Source organism: Schistocerca americana, chromosome 2, assembly GCF_021461395.2.
Source record: "Schistocerca americana isolate TAMUIC-IGC-003095 chromosome 2, iqSchAmer2.1, whole genome shotgun sequence".
NCBI classification, from domain to species: domain Eukaryota; kingdom Metazoa; phylum Arthropoda; class Insecta; order Orthoptera; family Acrididae; genus Schistocerca; species Schistocerca americana.
Genome location: NC_060120.1, coordinates 891614196 through 891636176, shown reverse-complemented (window position 1 = coordinate 891636176; position 21981 = coordinate 891614196). Strand labels below are relative to the sequence as shown.

The window sequence follows — 21981 nt, the reverse complement described above, 5'->3', positions numbered from 1 at the left end:
ACAAAGTATGTTCGAAGAGATCGCCGTTTGCTTGGCAACACCAATGTGCACACTCCACCATGGATCCATTCACAGTTGTCAGTGTTTGTGCTGTTATTGCAGCACATGCAGTGGCAATACAGGCTTCCATGTTGGCCATTGTTATTGGAATCTGCTGATGCATCACATCTTTCACATGTCCCCATAGAAAAAAGTTCATGGGGGTGAAGTCCAGTGTCTACACTAGAAATTGCTGAATGGGACTGTCCCATCCAGTTGATCGATGTGGGAATTGTTTGTTTAGTGCCTGTTGTGCCACCATGGCATTATGTGCAGGGCTTCCATCATGCTGATACCACAGTATTTGATGCAAATGAAGTGATAGGTATTTCATCAGACCAGGTAAAGTACATCTCAGGAGCCACTCATGCTGTCACCCATTAAGGCTGCCATTGATGAATTATGGGCCAATAATGTGGTGCCTGTCGTGCCACCATGGCATTATGTGCAGGGCATCCATCATGCTGATACCACAGTATTTGTTGCAAATGAAGTGATAGGTATTTCATCAGACCAGGTAAAGTACATCTCAGGAGCCGCTCATACTGTCACCCATTAAGGCTGCCATTGATGAATTATGGGCCAATAATGTGGTGCCTGTCGTGCCACCATGGCATTATGTGCAGGGCATCCATCATGCTGATACCACAGTATTTGATGCAAATGAAGTGATAGGTCTTTCATCAGACCAGGTAAAGTACATCTCAGGAGCCACTCATACTGTCACCCACTAAGGCTGCCATTGATGAATTATGGGCCAATAATGTGGTGTAATACAATACCACACCATACACTGACACTCCACGGATGTTGATGTTCAACCTGGCAAATTCATTGTGGGTTTGACCAGTAGTGCATGTGGTGTAAGTTGACATTCTGATGGTTTGTAAATGTAGCCTCATTGGTGAACATTACCCTATGCATAAAGTCATGCCTTGCCACAGAACCCACTAACAGTATTCCAGATGATTGTGAATGTCATTGCCACAGAAAACTTGATGTAGTGCCACATGATATGGGTGGATACTTATTCAAGGGATTCCCACCTGTCTCCTCATTTCATGAATATTTGCATGAGGGTTTACTGCAGTGGTGGCCAGAACAGCTATCTCTGCTGCTTCATGTGTTATGCCTCTGCGATGGATTCATAGTTGTGGAGACAGCTGTCCTGTCACTTGAAGCCTTCTAACAAATTCATGAAGGTAGGGCAGGTTGGATGACATCTATGAGGGTACCGCTGTCATAGACCTGTGCTGTATGTGTGCCATTTTGGTGACTTTCTCTGTACAGTAATGTCACATCCAACATTTCATCATTTGTGAATACCATGTCAAATCCCTAGAGTGGATGAACAGTTAAATTAATATCATGATTATAACAGTGACACCAGTTACAGTGTACAGTACACCAGTGCTGAGTACGTGTACATTCTTCCACACAGAACAACCTACTTCGTAGTGAGCCATTCCCACACACAGCACTGATTGTGGTCCATTCCTGTACACAACTGCAGAGGTGAAGGGTTTTCCCGAGTGATGTAAGGAGCACTGGCTGGTACTTTCCCTGTAGTCTGTACATAAATAATTGTGGCATGAATCCCAATTATTACTTTCAGCACTTGTGATAACACTGAAAGTAAGAACACATATGTCAATCACATTACAGTTACATGCAATGTGCGGTTCACGATTGCATCACAGAACCTTCAATAGCAGTTTGTTTCATTCATTTCATGTTTCATATCTGTATTCCAATTTCTTGGGATGTAACTGATGTATTGCGATGCAACCAATGCCATTATTATTGTGATTTCTCATGTTACTAGTTGCATATCTAATAATATGGGGTGTCCATTTAAAAATACATAAGTTTGTGATGAGACCAATATCTGCACATGATTTGGAATGTCTCATAGTACTTACTTTTGTAAGACTCTATGATACATTCATACCCACGGAAGCTATTTGTCAATATCTGTTGAGTTCCAGAGATATTGGTGGTGAAAAGCTAGATGGGACACCTTGTGTATATAACAACATTGGAAACAATAATACTTTCACATTATTGTTATTATTATTATTATGGTAATATAATAGGTAGGTGGAAAGAATACATTGAAAGCCTCTATGAGGGTGAAGATTTGTTGGATGTGATAGAAGAAGAAACAGAGTCGATTTAGAAGAGATAGGGGATCCAGTATTAGAATCGGAATTTAAAAGAGCTTTGGAGGACTTACGGTCAAATAAGGCAGAAGGGATAGATAACATTCCATCAGAATTTCTAAAATCATTGGGGGAAGTGGCAACAAAACGACTATTCACGTTGGTGTGTAGAATATATGAGTCTGGCGACATACCATCTGACTTTCGGAAAAGCATCATCCACACAATTCCGAAGATGGCAAGAGCTGACAAGTGCGAGAACTATCGCACAATCAGCTTAACAGCTCATTCATTGAAGCTGCTTACAAGAATAATATACAGAAGAATGGAAAAGAAAATTGAGAATGCGCTAGGTGACGATCAGTTTGGCTTTAGGAAAAGTAAAGGGACAAGAGAGGCAATTCTGACGTTACGGCTAATAATGAAAACAAGGCTAAAGAAAAATCAAGACACTTTCATAGGATTTGTCAACCTGGAAACAGCGTTCGACAATATAAAACGGTGCAAGGTGTTCGAGATTCTGAAAAAAGTAGGGGTAAGCTATAGGGAGAGACGGGTCATATACAATATCTACAACAACCAAGAGGGAATATTAAGAGTGGACGATCAAGAATGAAGTGCTCGTATTAAGAAGGGTGTAAGACAAGGCTGTAGCCTTTCGCCCCTACTCTTCAATCTGTACATCGAGGAAGCAATGATGGAAATAAAAGAAAGATTGAGTGGAATTAAAATACAAGGTGAAAGGATATCAATGATATGATTCACTGATGACATTGCTATCCTGAGTGAAAGTGAAGAAGAATTAAATGATCTGCTGAACGGAATGAACAGTCTAATGAGTACACAGTATGGTTTGAGAGTAAATCGGAGAAAGACAAAGGTAATGAGAAGTAGTAGAAATGAGAACAGCGAGAAACTTAACATCAGGATTGATGGTCACGAAGTCAATGAAGTTAAGGAATTCTGCTACCTAGGCAGTAAAATAACCAATGATGGACAGAGCAAGGAGGACATCAAAAGCAGACTCGCTATGGCAAAAAAGGCATTTCTGGCCAAGAGAAGTCTACTAATATCAAATACCGGGCTTAATTTGAGGAAGAAATTTCTGAGGATGTACGTCTGGAGTACAGCATTGTATGGTAGTGAAACATGGACTGTGGGAAAACCGGAACAGAAGAGAATCGAAGCATTTGAGATGTGGTGCTATAGACGAATGTTGAAAATTAGGTGGACTGATAAGGTAAGGAATGAGGACGTTCTACGCAGAATCAGAGAGGAAAGGAATATGTGGAAAACACTGATAAGGAGAAGGGACAGGATGATGGGACATCAACTAAGACATGAGGGAATGACTTCCATGGTACTAGAGGGAGCTGTAGATGTCAAAAACTGTAGAGGAAGACATAGATTGGACTACGTCAAGCAAATAATTGAGGACGTAGGTTGCAAGTGCTACTCTGAGATGAAAAGGTTTGCACAGGAAAGGAATTCGTGGCGGGCCGCATCAAAACAGTCAGTAGACTGATGACCAAAAAAAATATATAATAGTCATGTAAACAATAAGAAAAAGTTAAGATTACTTGACTGGATGTTGACCATGGAACTAATATATACAACTGGTAGTTGAGATGGTTAGTTAGACTCTGGCTATCAATATTACACTCCATACTTAACAAGTCTTTTGACATCTTCATATCATGAAGTTTGAAAGTTTAAAAAAGGCTCCATACTTCCACTAAAATTTTAAGTCACTTCTTAATAACAACATAATCAAAAAAGATTATTATTTATTTATTTCATTATAGTCTCATAGCTACAATTCGAACCCTGGCTGTATTCATTCTTACACAAATTATTACTATCAACAGCACGTTTTTCCTATAGATCAGCATATTATTAATTTATTGAAGTTCTTCAGTACACTGTAGATTTTACTTTGGTGGTGTTAAATTTGTGATACAATGGGTATAAGAAGCTAAATACATCTGGCCAATGCTAGTATCAATTTTTTTGAAATTTAAAATTTGAAATAAAAATGTCAACTTACACCATCTCAAGTCATCGATAGCATCAACTGCTGCATCAATTTGTGCATTATCCCAGTCATTTTCAGCCAGTAATCCATATTGCTTTGCTAGGTAGCGGCATATGGGAATGGACTGACCAAGTTTCTTTCCATCAATTTCAAGGACAGGTAATGTTCCATACGGTGTATCTACAGGAATATAGTTTCTGTTTATTAGTATGGTAAATTAAACAATAGTAAATAACATGATTTCAAGGTGAATGAATAATATTTCATTTTAACAACATGTTTCATGTTATTTAATAAAAAATTTATAAATATATGTCTAATATATTTTGACTAGCTGTTGTCATGTTTTCATCAATAGCTTCTTATGAAAAAGAACTCCATATGGAATGGATACTGCATGTTATTACACTCTACTTGATTTAAAAACATAATCGAAATTAGATAAATAAGAAATTATTGTTCAGCAAATAGCTGAAATGTTTAATTTTGTAACATACACAGACAACAATTAACCATAACAAAACAGTACCCAACTGCACATAAAATTTATTCCATAAAAGATTAAGTTGTAGCTTAATAAATCTGCTATTTCGATACAGATATTTTTAAGGGAATGATGGATAATAAAGGAAAATACTGGAAATAATGGACAAAATTGTATGAAAGAAAGGACATTGGTCATGTGACTGTGATGCTAAGTTCCAGTAGTTTTGAAATGTCAGGAACAAAAATTTCATTATGTACATAACTTGGTATAGTGTTTCAAGAGCCATCGCCGCTAATTAATTTTATACTACAATCTCGTTTAGTGACATGTAGTAACAAAAAACCTTGTCCACCTGCTTAACTGAGTAGTAACATGCTTACCTACCATGCAACAAGCCTGGGTTTGATTCTTGGCTGGGTTGGAGATTTTCTGGGTGTTGTATTGTCCTCATCATCTTCTCATCATCACCGAAGTGCAAGTCACCCAATGTGGCATCAACTGAAATAAGACTTGCACCCGGCAGCCAAACTTCCCAAACGAGGCCTCCCGGCCTCAATGCCACTCATTAATTTCATTTCATTTACAAGAAACCTTGAGTATGTATGTGATTGCAGGTATACCAGTCCCCAATGGCAGAAGAATCTAGCTTTGGATTAACAATCTGATCTTATTTTCAAATTCATTTCCTGAGCTTCAAAGTGTATGGTTTCAATTGCATAATGAAATGTCTAGCTTTGGCCACATGTTCTTTCTGTCACTAATGTGGAATGCATGCGAAGATGTAATGTTCAGAGTGGCTTGGATAGATGGTGGTGTCAAATGGCAACTAGGTCTTGGTAGGTTCCTGATAAACTCTGTGCACTGTAGTATCATCATGTCTTCTGTAGATCAACAGATGGATGACACATCTGTTGTATGGCCACACAACAGGTAAGGGCTACATAAATTTCATACTTTTCTGTACAACATTCATCTGAAAATTAGCTTCACCATGAAGGTGGAGAGTGATGGCAGTCTTCCATTTTTAGATGTGTTGATCTACAGAAAGCTGACAATGCTTTATGTCACAGAGTTTATAGTATACCTACCTACACAAATACTTACCTTGACACTGATTCTTACCACCATCCACTCCACAAGCAAGCCACTCTAAACATTCTGTCTTCAGGTGCTTTCCACATCACTGATACAAGAAAGAGCTTGTGATCAGAGATAGAGTTCCTTAGGGAGCTACTGATGGATATGGCTATGATGACCTTCCCATAAACAGAGCCTTCAAATGAAGTATTAATAATAATAAGGCAAACAAGAAGCATGAAGAACCTCCTGGAACTTCAGTGGGTTAGCATTTGTGATTAGGGTAACTAATCACATAGGCAGCATCCTTCTGAAGAGTACCGAAAGGACTACATTTTTCAGTCACAACAAGACAAAAGAATCTATAATGGATGTGCCTGACTGCCTCCCCACTGTGGGAATGTGTAGCGTGATGTGTAGTTGTGACAAAGTAGGAATTGCCAAAACTGGAAGGACACAAAAGAATATGTTAAAGGGGATGAACAACACACACATTTAAAACGAAATGTGAACTCGGTGGTATAAGAGCACCAAGAGGAATTTGACCAGGTTATAGGTCTTAAGGACAGATATGTGCTAGTCAGAGAAAGTGATTTTTATAGAAGGGAAGTCCATGAAGCAGTCAAAAACTTGGAGAATGAGTGAAGTTTCAATAGAGATTATAGCTACCAGCTTCCATCTTTAAGGGAGGGAAAAAGTGAGAAAATAGCCTTTTAGAAGTGAGTGTGATATGTCTTTCTGTCTTACAACAGCATTCAGCCATCAAGTGATACAAGTGGAACCCTGAAGAAGATCACAGGAGAGTGATCAAAATGTTGAGCACTGAAGAAGTTTGAAGATGTCTATGACAAGATGTAATGACTTAGAAGACTTTATCATCAAAAATGAAACTGTCATTAGCGGATGATTTTCACATACTGTCAGGAAACCTAAGAGATGCAATGATGCAAATAAATCTTCTAAAAGAGATAGATAACACAGTAAAGTTAAGCAATCCAGTAGGGGAAAAATATGAAGTATAAAAACAATGTTTCTTTCTTCATAGAGAAAGTAAATGAATTTAAATTTTATGAGTAACATATAAATTTTGCCATTGAGAAAAGAATGAACAGATGGAAAGGTTATATGCAATAACTAAGAACACATACATTAAAAGATGGTTATCTAGATATCTTAAAACACTCTAGTATAGTAATGTACCATGGCTGCAAATGCATAGTATACACACAAGTTATGCTGTAACTTTTGCAAAGCCTTTTTATGGCCATGATCACATATTTTGCATATTTTCATTCAATAATGTCATATGGAATAATGTTCTGGGTGACTCATCTTGAGGAAGGAAAGTTTTCATTGCACAAAAACATGCCATAAGACTAATATGTGATGTTCACCCATGATCATTTGTAGACATCTGTCTAAGCAATTGGGCATTATGACTTCTGCTTCACAGTATATTTATTCCCTCATGAAGTTTATTGTAAATAATCCGCTACAGTTCAAAAGGAACAATGAGGTACATAACTACAATATGAGAAGGAAAAAGACATTCATTACTCCACATTAAGGTTGTCTTAGCACAAAAAGCAGTGCACAAGGATGCAACAAAAATTTTTGATCAGTTACCCAATGATATAAAATGTCTCACAGACTGAAAAGTAAAATTTGATAACAAACTGAAAAAGCTGTCAAGGAGGAACTTTCTCAGTTTGTTATCAAATTTTACTTTGCAGACTCTCAGACATTTTATATCACTGGGTAACTGATCAAAAATTCTCCTTGACAACTCATATTCTGTAGCAGAATTTCTATCATTGTAATGTGTAAAAGGTGATGAGTAGGAATTACTAACTCATATCTGTATATCTGTTATCTCTCTCTTTTTTTATTTTATTTTTTTTTAAATCTTAGAAATGTTCTGAATTTAACCATATCTACAAATTAATTTGCAGCATGAATGTAAAATCGCATGTTCCACATTATTATGATCTATTGTGCAAAATGATCCATGGAATGTGTAACTAACTAACTAACCAGCTATCCACCAAAATGAATGGTGAGCCCAAACAGAAACCAAGAACGGAGTTGAGACATATTGCTGAGCAGGACATTCTTGACCTCAATGATTATTTTACATCTTGGGCCATCTAAATCCTCACCCCAGTACTGGCGTCTCTCAATTTCTTACATCAGAATCCATCAGTCCTGAAATCCTCCTGGCCTCAGCCTCTACTATCCTCTGTGTCACACGCACCTCCATTTCTGTCCCCAAGTCTCCACATCACCACATCAATCTGTACTCAATCTTTTCTCTTTTGCAAGTCTCACTGCTGTTTTCTATCACCCCCTATCCCCACTCCAATCTTTTCCATCACTTCATTTTGTGGCTGAGCAAGCTCACCAGTGCCACATACTCACCCTGTCGCCTTACTGCCTCTCCCTCTCACCCCTCAGCTAGCTCTCCCTCCTCCTCTTCACCTCCTTTCTCCTCTCTTTCAACCTACTTGACAAACCTCTCATCCCAGTCAATATGCAGTGTCCAGACAATGTAGTCAGACATTACAACATGCCTGTGTGTGTGTGTGTGTGTGTGTGTGTGTGTGTGTGTGTGTGTGTGTGTGTCTTGCATGCACACGTTAGTTCAGAATAAGGATGTTATCCAATAGCTCAGCAATGTTTTCAACCTGTCAGCTCTGGAGTGCCTCAAATATCAGGTGTGTCATAACCTTTACTCTTTTTATTATTTCATTGAAAATAAACAATTTCTGAAAATATAAATATAATGTAACTGAATAGATAAAAAAATCTACTCATCAATTGGTGGCAGGAGACATTACATTACATTGATAACATTAATACTTGTTCTGTACATTTAGCAATGATGTGGAATGTCTCTGTTTCACATAAATTTTCATTGTACAATATATATACTACTTCATATCTAAAAATTCAATGAGGACAAGGACTGGACTTTTAATGCTATTTGGCAAATGACCAAAGATTTTAGTGGCAGCATAATTCACCACTTTCTGTGCCAAAGTCAGATATAACTCAGAATAGTGAGGATCATCCTTTCCTCTAGTGTTGTAGCTATGCACTTCACTATTACTTTTGAGTTGGGATGGGTTATTAATAACAAATTTCATAAGGAATATATATATATATATATATATATATATATATATATATATATATATATATATATATATATACACACAAAATTCAAGCTTTCGCAACAAACTGTTGCCTCATCAGGAAAGAGGGAAGGAGAGGGAAAGACGAAAGGATGTGGGTTTTAAGGGAGAGGGTAAGGAGTCATTCCAATCCCGGGAGCGGAAAGACTTACCTTAGGGGGAAAAAAGGTCGGGTATACACTCGCACACACACACATATCCATCCACACATATACAGACACAAGCAGACATATTTAAAGACTCTTTGTCTTTAAATATGTCTGCTTGTGTCTGTATATGTGTGGAAGGATATGTGTGTGTGTGCGAGTGTATACCCGTCCTTTTTTCCCCCTAAGGTAAGTATTTCCGCTCCCGGGATTGGAATGACTCCTTACCCTCTCCCTTAAAACCCACATCCATTCGTCTTTCCCTCTCCTTCCCTCTTTCCTGATGAGGCAACAGTTTGTTGCGAAAGCTTGAATTTTGTGTGTATGTTTGTGTGTCTTTCGACCTGCCAGCGCTTTCGTTTGGTAAGTCACATCATATTTGTTTTTTGATAAATTTTTCCCACATGGAATGTTTTGCTCTATTATATATATATATATGATGTGACTTACCAAAAGAAAGCACTGGCAGGTCGATAGACACACAAACAAACACAAACATACACACAAAATTCAAGCTTTCACAACCAACAGTTCCTTCTTCAGGAAAGAGGGAAGGAGAGGGAAAGACGAAAGGATGTGGGTTTTAAGGGAGAGGGTAAGGAGTCATTCCAATCCCGGGAGCGGAAAGACTTACCTTAGGGGGAAAAAAGGGCAGGTATACACTCACACACACAGCCATATCCAACCGCACATACACAGACACAAGCAGACATTTGTAAAGGCAAATAGTTTGGGCAGAGATGTCAGTCGAGGCAGAAGTACAGAGGCAAAGATGTTGTTGAAAGACAGGTGAGGTATGAGCGGCGGCAACTTGAAATTAGCGGAGGTTGAGGCCTGGCGGATAACGAGAAGAGAGGATATACTGAAGGGCAAGTTCCCATCTCCGGAGTTCTGACAAGTTGGTGTAAGTGGGAAGTATCCAGATAACCCGGACGGTGTAACACTGTGCCAAGATGTGCTGGCCGTGCACCAAGGCATGTTTAGCCACAGGGTGATCCTCATTACCAACAAACACTGTCTGCCTGTGTCCATTCATGTGAATGGACAGTTTGTTGCTAGTCATTCCCACATAGAAAGCTTCACAGTGTAGGCAGGTCAGTTGGTAAATCACGTGGGTGCTTTCACACGTGGCTCTGCCTTTGATCGTGTACACCTTCCGGGTTACAGGACTGGAGTAGGTGGTGGTGGGAGGGTGCATGGAACAGGTTTTACACTGGGGGCAGTTACAAGGGTAGGAGCCAGAGGGTAGGGAAGGTGGTTTGTGGATTTCATAGGGATGAACTAAGAGGTTACGAAGGTTAGGTGGACGGTGGAAAGACACTCTTGGTGGAGTTTGGAGGATTTCATGAAGGATGGATCTCATTTCAGAGCAGGATTTGAGGAAGTCGTATCCCTGCTGGAGAGCCACATTCAGAGTCTGATCCAGTCCCGGAAAGTACCCTGTCACAAGTAGGACACTTTTGTGGTACTTCTTTGGGAGGTTCTGGGCTTGAGGGGATGAGGAAGTGGCTCTGCCCTGAAATGAGATCCATCCTTCATGAAATCCTCCACACTCCACCAAGAGTGTTTTTCCGCCGTCCACCTAACCTTCGTAACCTTTTAGTTCATCCCTATGAAATCCCCAAACCACCTTCCCTACCCTCTGGCTCCTACCCTTGTAACCGCCCCCAGTGTAAAACCTGTCCCATGCACGCCCCCCCTACCACCTACTCCTGTCCTGTAATCCGGAAGGTGTACACGATCAAAGGCAGAGCCACGTGTGAAAGCACCCACGTGATTTACCAACTGACCTGCCTACACTGTGAAGCTTTCTATGTGGGAATGACCAGCAACAAACTGTCCATTCACATGACTGGACACAGGCACACAGTGTTTGTTGGTAATGAGGATCACCCTGTGGCTAAACATGCCTTGGTGCACGGACAGCACATCTTGGCACAGTGTTACACGGTCTGGGTTATCTGGATACTTCCCACTAACACCAACTTGTCAGAACTCCGAAGATGGGAACTTGTCCTTCAGTATATCCTCTCTTCTTGTTATCCGCCAGGCCTCAACCTCCGCTAATTTCAAGTTGCCACCGCTCATACCTCACCTGTCTTTCAACAACATCTTTGCCTTTGTACTTCTGCCTCGACTGACATCTCTGCCCAAACTCTTTGCCTTTACAAATGTCTGCTTGTGTCTGTGTATGTGCGGTTGGATATGGGTGTGTGTGCGAGTGTATACCTGTCCTGTTTTCCCCCTAAGGTAAGTCTTTCCGCTCCCGGGATTGGAATGACTCCTTACCCTCTCCCTTAAAACCCACATCCTTTCGTCTTTCCCTCTCCTTCCCTCTTTCCTGAAGAAGCAACCGTTGGCTGCGAAAGCTTGAATTTTGTGTGTATGTTTGTGTTTGTTTGTGTGTCTGTCAACCTGCCAGCGCTTTCGTTTGGTAAGTCACATCATCTTTGTTTTAAGATATATTTTTCCCACGTGGAATGTTTATATAAGATGCTCTGACTTACCAAACGAGAGAGTGCTGGTAGATAGACACAATAAAAAAACACACACACAAATTTCAAGTTTTCGCAACCCAAGGTTGCTTCATCAGGAAAGACTTACCTTAGGGGAAAAAAAGGACAGGTATACACTCACACACACACACGTATCCATTCGCACATATACAGATACAGGCACACATATGTAAAGGCAAAGAGGTTGGGCAGAGATGGATATGTGTGTATGTGCGAGTGTATACCTGTCCTTTTTCCCCCCTAAGGTAAGTCTTTCTGCTCCCGGATTGGAATGACTCCTTACCCTCCCTTAAAACCCACATCCTTTCATCTTTCCCTCTCCTTCCCTCTTTCCAGATGAAGCAACCTTGGGTTGCGAGAGCTTGAAATTTGTGTGTGTGTGTGTTTGTGTGTTTTTCATTGTGTCTATCTACCAGCGCTTTCTCGTTTGGTAAGTCACAATGGGTGGGCTCCAGCTATTATTCTGATTTCATGCTTTTGTGCAATGAATACTTGTTTTATTAATGATGAATTACCCTAAAATATGATGTTGTATGGAACAATGAATGAAAATAGGCATATTAGGCAAATTTACTGAAATATGTTTATCACGGAAATTTGCAATGACCCTAACAGCATCAGTAGCTGAACCAAACCGTTTCAGCAGTTCATCAATGTGTTTCTTCCAATTCAATTTTTCATCAATGCACACACCCAGAAATTTTGAATATTCTGCCATAGCAACAGACTTCTGTTCAAAGTCTATATTTACCAACAGCTTTATGCCATTTACTGTACAGAATTGCATATACTGTGTTTTCTCTAAATTTAATAAGTCCATTGACAGAGAACCACTTAATAATTTTCTGAAAGACATTTACAATTTCCTCAGCAAATTCCTGTTTGTTGGGTGAGATTACTATACTTGTATCATCAGCAAAAATAACTAGCTTTGCATCTCCATGAATATATAGTAGCAAGTCATTAATATATATTAAGAACAATAATGGACCCATTCTTGATACTTCCCCAGTCAGAGAACTCTGCTAATTTTTGCAGACTATCTTTACTGTTAATTTTAATCTTCTGCATTCTTTCAGTTAAATATGAATTAAACCATTTGTGCACTGTCCCATTCATACCACAATACTTAAGCTTATCTAGAAGTAGTTCATGATTTACACACTCTAAAGCCTTTGAGAGATCACAAAAAATTTGGTTGTTCAAAGCATTTAATATTTGATCAGTGAAAGCATATATAGCATTTTCTGTTGAAAGTCTTTCTGAAAACCAAATTGACATTTTGTTAGTACTACATTTTTACAGATATGTGAAACTAGTCTTCTTTTGCAAGAATTTTGGATAAAGCTGTCAGAACTGAGATTGGGCAATAGCTGTTAGCATCAGACCTGTCACCTTTTTTATGCAATGGCTTAACAATAGCATATTTCAGTCTACCTGGAAAAATGGCATGTTTCAGTGACCTACTACATATGTGACCGAGAATCCTACTTATCTATTGGGATCAAGCTTTTAGTACTCTGTTGAAAATACTATCAATTCCATGCAAGCTTTTACTTTTGAGTGAATTTATTATTTTCCTAATTTCAGTAGGAGAGGTGGGCTGAGTTTCAATTTTATCAAATTGCATAGGTATTGCCTCTTCCATATACAGTATTTTGTAATGACTAGCTGGATCCTATTTTCTCTACAACCATAGAAAATGATTATTAAAAATATTTTCTACTTCTGACTTTTTGTTAATAAACTTTTCATTTTGTTTGATGGAAGTACAGTCTTCCTGTGCTCTCAGTTGCCATGTTTCCTTTTTAACAATATTCCAGACTGGATTAATTTTATCAGAGGTGCTAATCTCAGATATAATGCACATACTTCTGGACTTTTAATAACTTTTCTTAATACATTGCAGTAGTTTTTATAATATTTATCTCTGGATCATTACTCCTTCTAGCTATAAGATACATTTCCCTTTTCTGTTTACAAGATATTTTTATCCCTTTAGAAAGCCATGGCTTTTTAGATGGTTTCTTACAATATGTTTCACTGTTTTCTTAGGGAAACTGTTTTCAAATACTCACAAAGGTATCATGAAATAGGTTAAATTTTAATTAAGCATCAGGTTTCCCATACACCTCTACCCAGTCTAACTGTTGCAAACTTTCCCTGAAATCTGAAATTGTTAAATCGTTATCTGAACACACTATTTTGGAGGACTGTTTTGCATTACTGAATGGAGCTATGTGATACTGTAAGCTAGCTGTGCATCATGATGAGACAGACCATACCTAACAGGAAAAGCTTTTATTTGATTAAATTTATCTTGGTCTATAAAAACATTATCTACCTGTCATGTACCACCTGAGTACGAAAATCAATAACTGATGTCAAACTGAACACATACATATGAAAGTTAAGGATATTTGCAAGCTTTTAGAGCCAGCAGCTCCTTCTTCTGGCAGAAGTGTTGAAGAGGAAGGAAGATGGATGAAAAAAAACTGGTGAGGTTTGGGAAATTGGGAGAGTTTGGAAACCCAAGTCAGAGGGGAATTACAAGATGGAATGACTAGGGAAGTTTGGTAGCTGGGGAGTGCACCAGATGAGATTTTAAAACCTAAGAGCTTAGAGGTGGAAGAAAGGGCAATAAGCAAGACGGAGGTCATTACAAAACAATAATACCTTAATGCTATAGTTAATAAGAATGGAAAACTAAGTGCATTGTATGTGTGAGAGGCAGGAGGGGCAGGGGTAGACAGGTCAGAACCTGTGCCTGTCCCCAGTGCAAGGCTTGCCCTATGCACCCTATTACCACCACATGTACCAGTCCTCTAACTGGCAAAACATACACTATCAAAGGGGGAGATGCCTGTGAAATGATATGTCAGACACCAGCTGTTATGTAAACATTGTTCAGCCTTTTACAGTGGAATGACTACCACCAAATTATCAGTCAGGATGAATGAACATACACAGAGGGTGTACACTGGCAAAACACAATATCTTGTTGCATACCATGCTCTACAACATGCGAGTTGTGGCTTCAGTGTGTGTTTCACTACACAAGGCATCTGAATTCTTCCCCCAGACACTAGCTTCTCAGAACTCTGCAGTTGGGAACTGGCATTACAATGTGTCTTTGGTTTTTACTACCCACCTGGTCTTAATTTTTGTCAATTTCTTCGGTCTCAGCATTTCTTCTCAGTAACTATTCCTTTCTGCACTCATTTTTAGTTTTCTATGTCTTTTATTTTCTACCCTGTATATTTCCTCCCTCTGCTACCTCTGCCACATGCAGTGCCCTTAGATTCCTACTTGTGGCATGATCATTACCTTTACTAATATGTCTTTGGTAGCTGCACCTCCATTGAATCTGGCTGGAAAGTTGATGGTGGGAACAATTTTCCACTAACAATGTGGTCCATACCAGATTTGCAGGTCATGTATTTTAATTGCATGTAGATGTTGATTGAACTACTGCTTATGGTCAGTTTGAGTCTCACCTTAGATTTGCCACATACCACACTCATTTCATGTCCTATAACACGATGAGTGCAGTAACGTAACACTAAAATGACAAAAACTTTGCCTGTGACAAGCAAATAACCAACACAGTCACAGAATAATACTCTTAAAATTTTGTCTTTCGGATCTAACAGTCAAATAGATACAGAAATGATGCATACATTAAGTAACTATTAGAAGTTCACAGTCTGTTATTGAAAACAGTCACTGAATCATTGACTAATCTCCCAGATATGGAATGTAGATAACACTCAGCACATTTTTTGACTTGTCACTTGTACTAATGTGTCTGTGGTACATTACCCTGTATTTTTGAACACAGACCTGGCTCATTTCATAACATTCCACAGTCTGACTGGAATAGCTTCTTTATAAATTTACAATTATTAGACTTAACTTTAGCTATTGGTGTTCACTGACTTTTATACATCACAATTAAAGATTTACATTTCTATATACCCAAACAGTAGAGAGATATTCATTTTAACGTGCACTTTTAGATACAGAAATCATTTCTATTGAATTATGCAAACTATTTTGCCTAAATATTGGCTTTTATTGCAGTAACAATGTTTTAACTGGAGAAGCTAGCTACTCTAAAATTAAATGAGTGCAAATGTTGCTAAAATATTTTCATCATCAGCTGTAGGAATTTTTATTTATATACCTTTTTGATCTACTTTATTGTGAAGTTAGAAATTGGGTGTATGTTTACATATGAACAATTATTTTAAATTACTGGTATTTTCTGATTATCACAGCTATCAGGCAAACTAATCACACTAACAGATCCTAAATAACCAAAGGAATGTAACAGATAATAAAGCTAATTTGGAGAAGCCCTGATTCAGTATTCAAGATTTTTATGTGCCGTGCACTTTCCGTGTAAATGATAATCCAGGGAGGGGGGGGGGGGGGGGGGGGAGGGGGGGAAGGAGAGAGAGAGAGAGAGAGAGAGAAATGAGATTACTTTGGGGGGAAGAAAAACATAAGAGATGGAAGTCAACCACTTGCTTTGTTACATGATTTTATTAACTCTTGCTTAATGTTTTGTCAGTAATCTCTGCCTTGCCTATTACCCTATCTTCCACCTCTAAGCTCATAGGTTAAATCTCATCTGATGCAGTCTCCAAGAATCAGTCTTTCCTTCTCATTGTGTCCAGTAAATCTTTCCTGACCTGGGGTTCTGGGTAACTCTTCCAAACTCTCCCCATTTCCTAAACTTTACCAGTCCTTTTCCCTTATCCTTCTTGCATCCCCTTAAACCCTTTTGCCAAGAAGAAGGAGCCACTGGCTCAAAAAGCTTGCAGATTTCCTTAACCTTTATATGTGTGTGTTCTCCTTCTGTGAGTAGATTTTTTAATCTATACAGTTACACTATTCTTCCTATTATTTGTATTACTCAAGCCCCTTCAGTGTCATATGAATTTGTAAGGCAGATAGATTAGAATTACTGAGAAGGGGATTTATAAAGAAGGTACTAGTAGGTTAAAATATAAAAAGTAAAGCTGAAATATTCCAGAATACTAAAAAAGGATGCAGAAAAATGGATAATTCTTTGGACATACATTCAGAATGACTGGCAAAAGTCTAGCCAGGCAGACTACAAAGCACATTTGCACAAAAAAGACGACTGCTCAAATGAAAGAGGCAAACCATAGAAATTTTTGGAAAAAAAACAATGTAGGAGAACAAGTAGTGACAGAATCAACAACTCTTAGGAAGGAAGAATTATAAATGGAGGACTGAAATACAGCAAACAGAATAACAGTAGCATAAAGTAGTCTGAGGAAGAGAACAAAGTGATTCACAGTTAGAGAATGGAGGAATGCTGGCAGAGGCCTTAGAATGCCCAGACAAAAATGGATGAATTGTTATGGCCTTTTACTGCTAATGAACAATGTTTTATTGAACAAATATCATAGTTTCTCAAATAGCATTGTATCATATTTTCTTTTCATAAATACTTCATAATTTTGTTTTATACAACTTATTTTTCATACTGCTGAGTAAAACGATTTCATCATAATGAGATCAGCAACAGTATAGTTTAAAACTGATGCCAGTTGTGGCCAATGGTGATGATTAAAAATTTAGGACATTATATCAAAGTTACTGCCATAAAAATGAATTATCTGTTAAGCTGTAATGCAATGAAAGAATAGTTTAGATAGGTCACAACAGACAGTCAGAATTGTTTTTTGTCATCTCTTGCAGTCTACATTGACTGACATACATGAAATGTATTCACAAATGTGCATATGAACAACAGTCAGTTGTATAAGGGAATAACAATGAAACTTTTTGTTGGACTAGAACTCAAATCCAGATTTCCCACATTACGCTAGCAGTCACCTTAACTGCTCTGGCTATCCAAGCATGACCCACAGCCAGACACAAAATTCCATATGTCATCATTCCTAAATCACGACCTATACTTGTACATACATTGCATAATTTCCATGCTGGGGAGAATGTTTTGATTGAAAGCTGCTGCTTGGTATTGGCAGATAAATACAATATAGCAATGCCTGTGCTGTAAAGAAGAATCATGGAATGTCCCGCTGTACAAGCATACTCAGCAAAAGAAACGAGTCCTGGTGTGGCTACAGTCCTTGTGAAATACGTGAATTGCATTTGTAGTTACATCTACATCATACTCCACAAGCCACCTAATGGTGTGTGGCTGAGGGTTCTTTCAGTACCACTATCTGATTCCTCCAACCCCTTTGTACTCGAAAATAGTGCATGGGAAGAATGATTGTTGGTAAGCCTCTGTTTGGATCTAGTATCTCGAATGTTCTCCTCGTGGTCAATACACGAGATGTATGTGGGAGGGAAGTAATAAGTTGTCTGACTTCTCCTGAAAAGTGCTGTCCGAAATTTCAATACTAAATCTCTCTGTGATACAGAACGCCTCTCTTGTAACATCTGCAATAATACTCTCTTCCCAGCTAAACAATCCCGTGACAAAATGTGCCACTTTTCATTGTATCTTCTCTGTCTCCTCTATCAGTCATACCTGATAGTGATCTCAGATAGATGAACAATACTCAAGAATCAGGCAAATGATGCCTTATAAGCCACCTCTTTCATGGATGAGTTACATTTAAGATTCTTCTGATGAATCTTATCTGGTGGCTGCTTTTCCCATTATCTGTTTTATATGGTCATTCCACTTAAGGTCCACTGGATAGTTACACCTAGATATTTTATGGCAGATGCTGTCTCCAGCTGTTTGTCATCAATAGCGTAGCTGAATAGTGGATTTCTTTTCCTGTGTATGCACAATATGTTACATTTGTTTACATTCAGGCTCAAGTGCTAGAGGCAGAACTATTCATCAATTTTCTCTAGGTCATTCTGCAAATTATGACTATCTTCTGGCATTGCTCCTCTGGTATAGACAACTGCATCATCTGTGAATAGCCTTAAAGAGCATCTGACACTTTCTACTACACCATTTATATGTATTGTAAACAGCAAAGGTCCTATCACACTTCCCTGTGGTACCCCAGATATTACCTTTACACCTGTCGATTTAGTTCGGTTAAGAGTGGCGTGTTGATTTCAATCGCAGGTCTGTTCCACTACTCCATTATCTCACATTTTTTCTTTAAAACGGCAAATTCCTTAATCAAGGAACATGGCATCAACCTGAGCGTTGTTGTCCACTGCACTGTGGATCTTGTGGAGGAACAGAGTGACCTGAGTTTTGCAGGATCTCTGTTTGCGGAATCCATGTTAATTTTTATAGAGGAGATGTTCATTTTCCAAGAACTGACATCAATGTTATAGGTCTATAATTGGGTGGATTTGTCTTATGGCCTTTCTTAAAAACGGGAATGACTTGTGCTTTTTTCCAGTCATTAGGTACCTTTCATTGCTCAAATGATCTACGATAAATTACTGATAGAAGGAGAGCAATTTCTTTGCCGTAATCTTTATAGAATCTTATAGGTATCTCATCTGGTGCTGAAGCCTCTCCACTACCAAGCGATTGTAGCTGCTTTTCAATTCTGTGATCAGTTATCTCAATATATACCATTTCGATGTTCATACAATGATTGAAAGGAGGGACAGTGTTACGATCTTCTACGGTGAAACAACTTCGGAAGACCAAATTCAGTATTTCGGCCTTCTCTCTATTATCTTCCATTATGGTGCCAGTGTGGTCACTAAGAGAATGAATAGATGATTTTGACCCACTTACTGATTTTACATATGACCAAAATCTCTTAGGGTTTTTACTCAGGTCAGTTGATAACATCTTACTTTCAAAATCATTGAATGCTTCTCTCATTGCTCTCCTTATGCTCATTTACACTTCATTCAGCTTTTGTTTGTCAGCTGGGTTTTTACTTCTCATGAATCTGCGATGAAGTGCTCTTTGTTTACATAGCACTTTTCCAGATATGGCTATTACACTATGGTGGGTCTTTCCCATCCCTTAAAACCGTACTCATAACATATTTGTCTAGGGCATATTGAACGATGCCTTTGAATTTTTTCCAGTTGTTCTCCACATCTTCATCCTCATTGGCGAGTACTTGATGCTGACTGCTGAGATATTCTGAAATTTGTATCTTGTCGCCCTTGCTGAGCAAAGATATCTTCCTATCTTTTTTAACATTCCTTGTAGGACCCGACGTCATAGATGCTGTCAAAGCCTTATGATCACTGATACCTTCCTCTGTGTTAACTGATTTGGTAAGTTCAGGTCTATTCGTTGCCACGAGGTTTAAGACGTTACGCTCATGAGCTGGTTCTTTATCTATCTGCTCAAGGAAATTCTCAGACAAGACATCCAGAACAATGCCACATGATTCCCTATCTCTGACACCAGTTTTGATGGTATAACACTCCCAATCTATACCTGGCATGTTGAAGTCACCCCCTATTACAACAGCATGATCAGGAAAATCACTAATGATGTTCTGCAAGTTCTGTCTGAAGCACTCTACAACTACAGAGCCTGACCCAGGTGGTCTATAAAAGCATCTGATCACCATTTGCAACCATTCTTTGATACTCAGTTTCATCCAGATTAATTCACATTCAGAATCCATGATAACCTAACTAGATTTTATTGAATTTTTTTACTGTGATAAACAAACCACCCCCATGAACCATGGACCTTACCGTTGGTGGGGAGGCTTGTGTGTCTCAACGATACAGATAGCCGTACCGTAGGTGCAACCACAACGGAGGGGTATCTGTTGAGAGGCCAGACAAACGTGTGGTTCCTGAAGAGGGGCAACTGCCTTTTCAGTAGTTGCAGGGGCAACAGTCTAGATGAATGACTGATCTGGCCCTGTAACACTAACCAATACGGCCTTGCTGTTGTGGTACTGCGAACAGCTGAAAGCAAGGGGAAACTACAGCCGTAATTTTTCCCGAGGGCATGCAGCTTTACTGTATGATTAAATGATGATGGTGTCCTCTTGGGTAAAATATTCCGGAGGTAAAATAGTCCCCCATTCGGATCTCCAGGCGGGGACTACTCAAGAGGACGTCGTTATCAAGAGAAAGAAAACTGGCGTTCTACGGATCGGAGAGTGGAACATCAGATCCCTTAATCTGGCAGGTAGGTTAGAAAATTTAAAAAGGGAAATGGATTGGTTAAAGTTAGATATAGTGGGAATTAGTGAAGTTCGGTGGCAGGAGGAACAAGACTTTTGGTCAGGTGAATACAGGGTTATAAATACAAAATCAAGTAGGGGTAAGGCAGGAGTAGGTTTAATAATGAATAAAAAAAAATAGGAGTGTGGGTAAGCTACTACAAACAGCATAGAGAATGCATTATTGTGGCCAAGATAGACACAAAGCCCACGCCTACTACAGTAGTACAAGTTTATATGCCAACTAGCTCTGCAGATGATGAAGAAATTCATGAAATGTATGATGAGATAAAAGAAATTATTCAGGTAGTGAAGGGATATGAAAATTTAATAGTCACGGGTGACTGGAATTCGAGAGTAGGAAAAGGAAGAGAAGGAAACGTAGTAGGTGAATATGGATTGGGGCTAATAAATGAAAAAGGAAGCCACCTGGTAGAATTTTGCACAGAGCATAACTTAATCATAGCTAACACTTGGTTCAAGAATCATGAAAGAAGGTTGTATACATGGAAGAACCCTGGAGATACTAAAAGGTTTCAGATAGATTATATAAAGGTAAGACAGAGATTTAGGAACCAGATTTTAAATTGTAAGACATTTCCAGGGGCAGATGTGGACTCTGACCACAATCTATTGCTTATGAACTGTAGATTAAAACTGATGAGACTGAAAAAAGGTGGGAATTTAGGGGGATGGGACCGGGATAAAATGAAAGAACCAGAGGTTGTACAGAGTTTCAGGGAGAGCATAAGGGAACAATTGACAGGAATGGGGAACAGAAATACAGTAGAAGAAGAATGGGTAGCTTTGAGGAATGAAATAGTGAAGGCAGCAGAGGATCAAGTAGGTAGAAAGAAGAGGGCTAGTAGAAATCCTTGGGTAACAGAAGAGATACTGAATTTAATTGATGAAAGGTGGAAATACAAAAATGCAATAAGTGAAGCAGGCAAAAAGGAATACAAACGCCTCAAAAATGAGATCGGCAGGAAGTGCAAAATGGCCTAGCATGGATGGCTAGAGGACAAATGTAAGGATGTAGAGGCTTATCTCACGAGGGTAAGATAGATACTGCTTACAGGAAAATTAAAGAGACCTTTGGAGAAAAGAGAACCACTTGCATGAATATCAAGAGCTCAGATAGAAACCCAGTTCTAAGGAAAGAAGGGAAAGCAGGAAGGTGGAAGG

General features: G+C 38.8%; 1 protein-coding gene across 2 annotated transcripts in view; it reads right to left on the bottom strand.

Moving 5' to 3' along the window:
• Positions 1 to 21981, bottom strand: part of LOC124595420 (glutathione S-transferase-like) — a 55310-nt gene that overhangs the window by 9428 nt on the left and 23901 nt on the right. For both annotated transcript variants that reach the window (XM_047134151.1, XM_047134152.1), the window contains exon 3: positions 4249 to 4416. In XM_047134151.1, coding sequence (XP_046990107.1) covers positions 4249 to 4416 — 168 coding nt within the window. The remainder of the gene's footprint in view (positions 1 to 4248; positions 4417 to 21981) is intronic.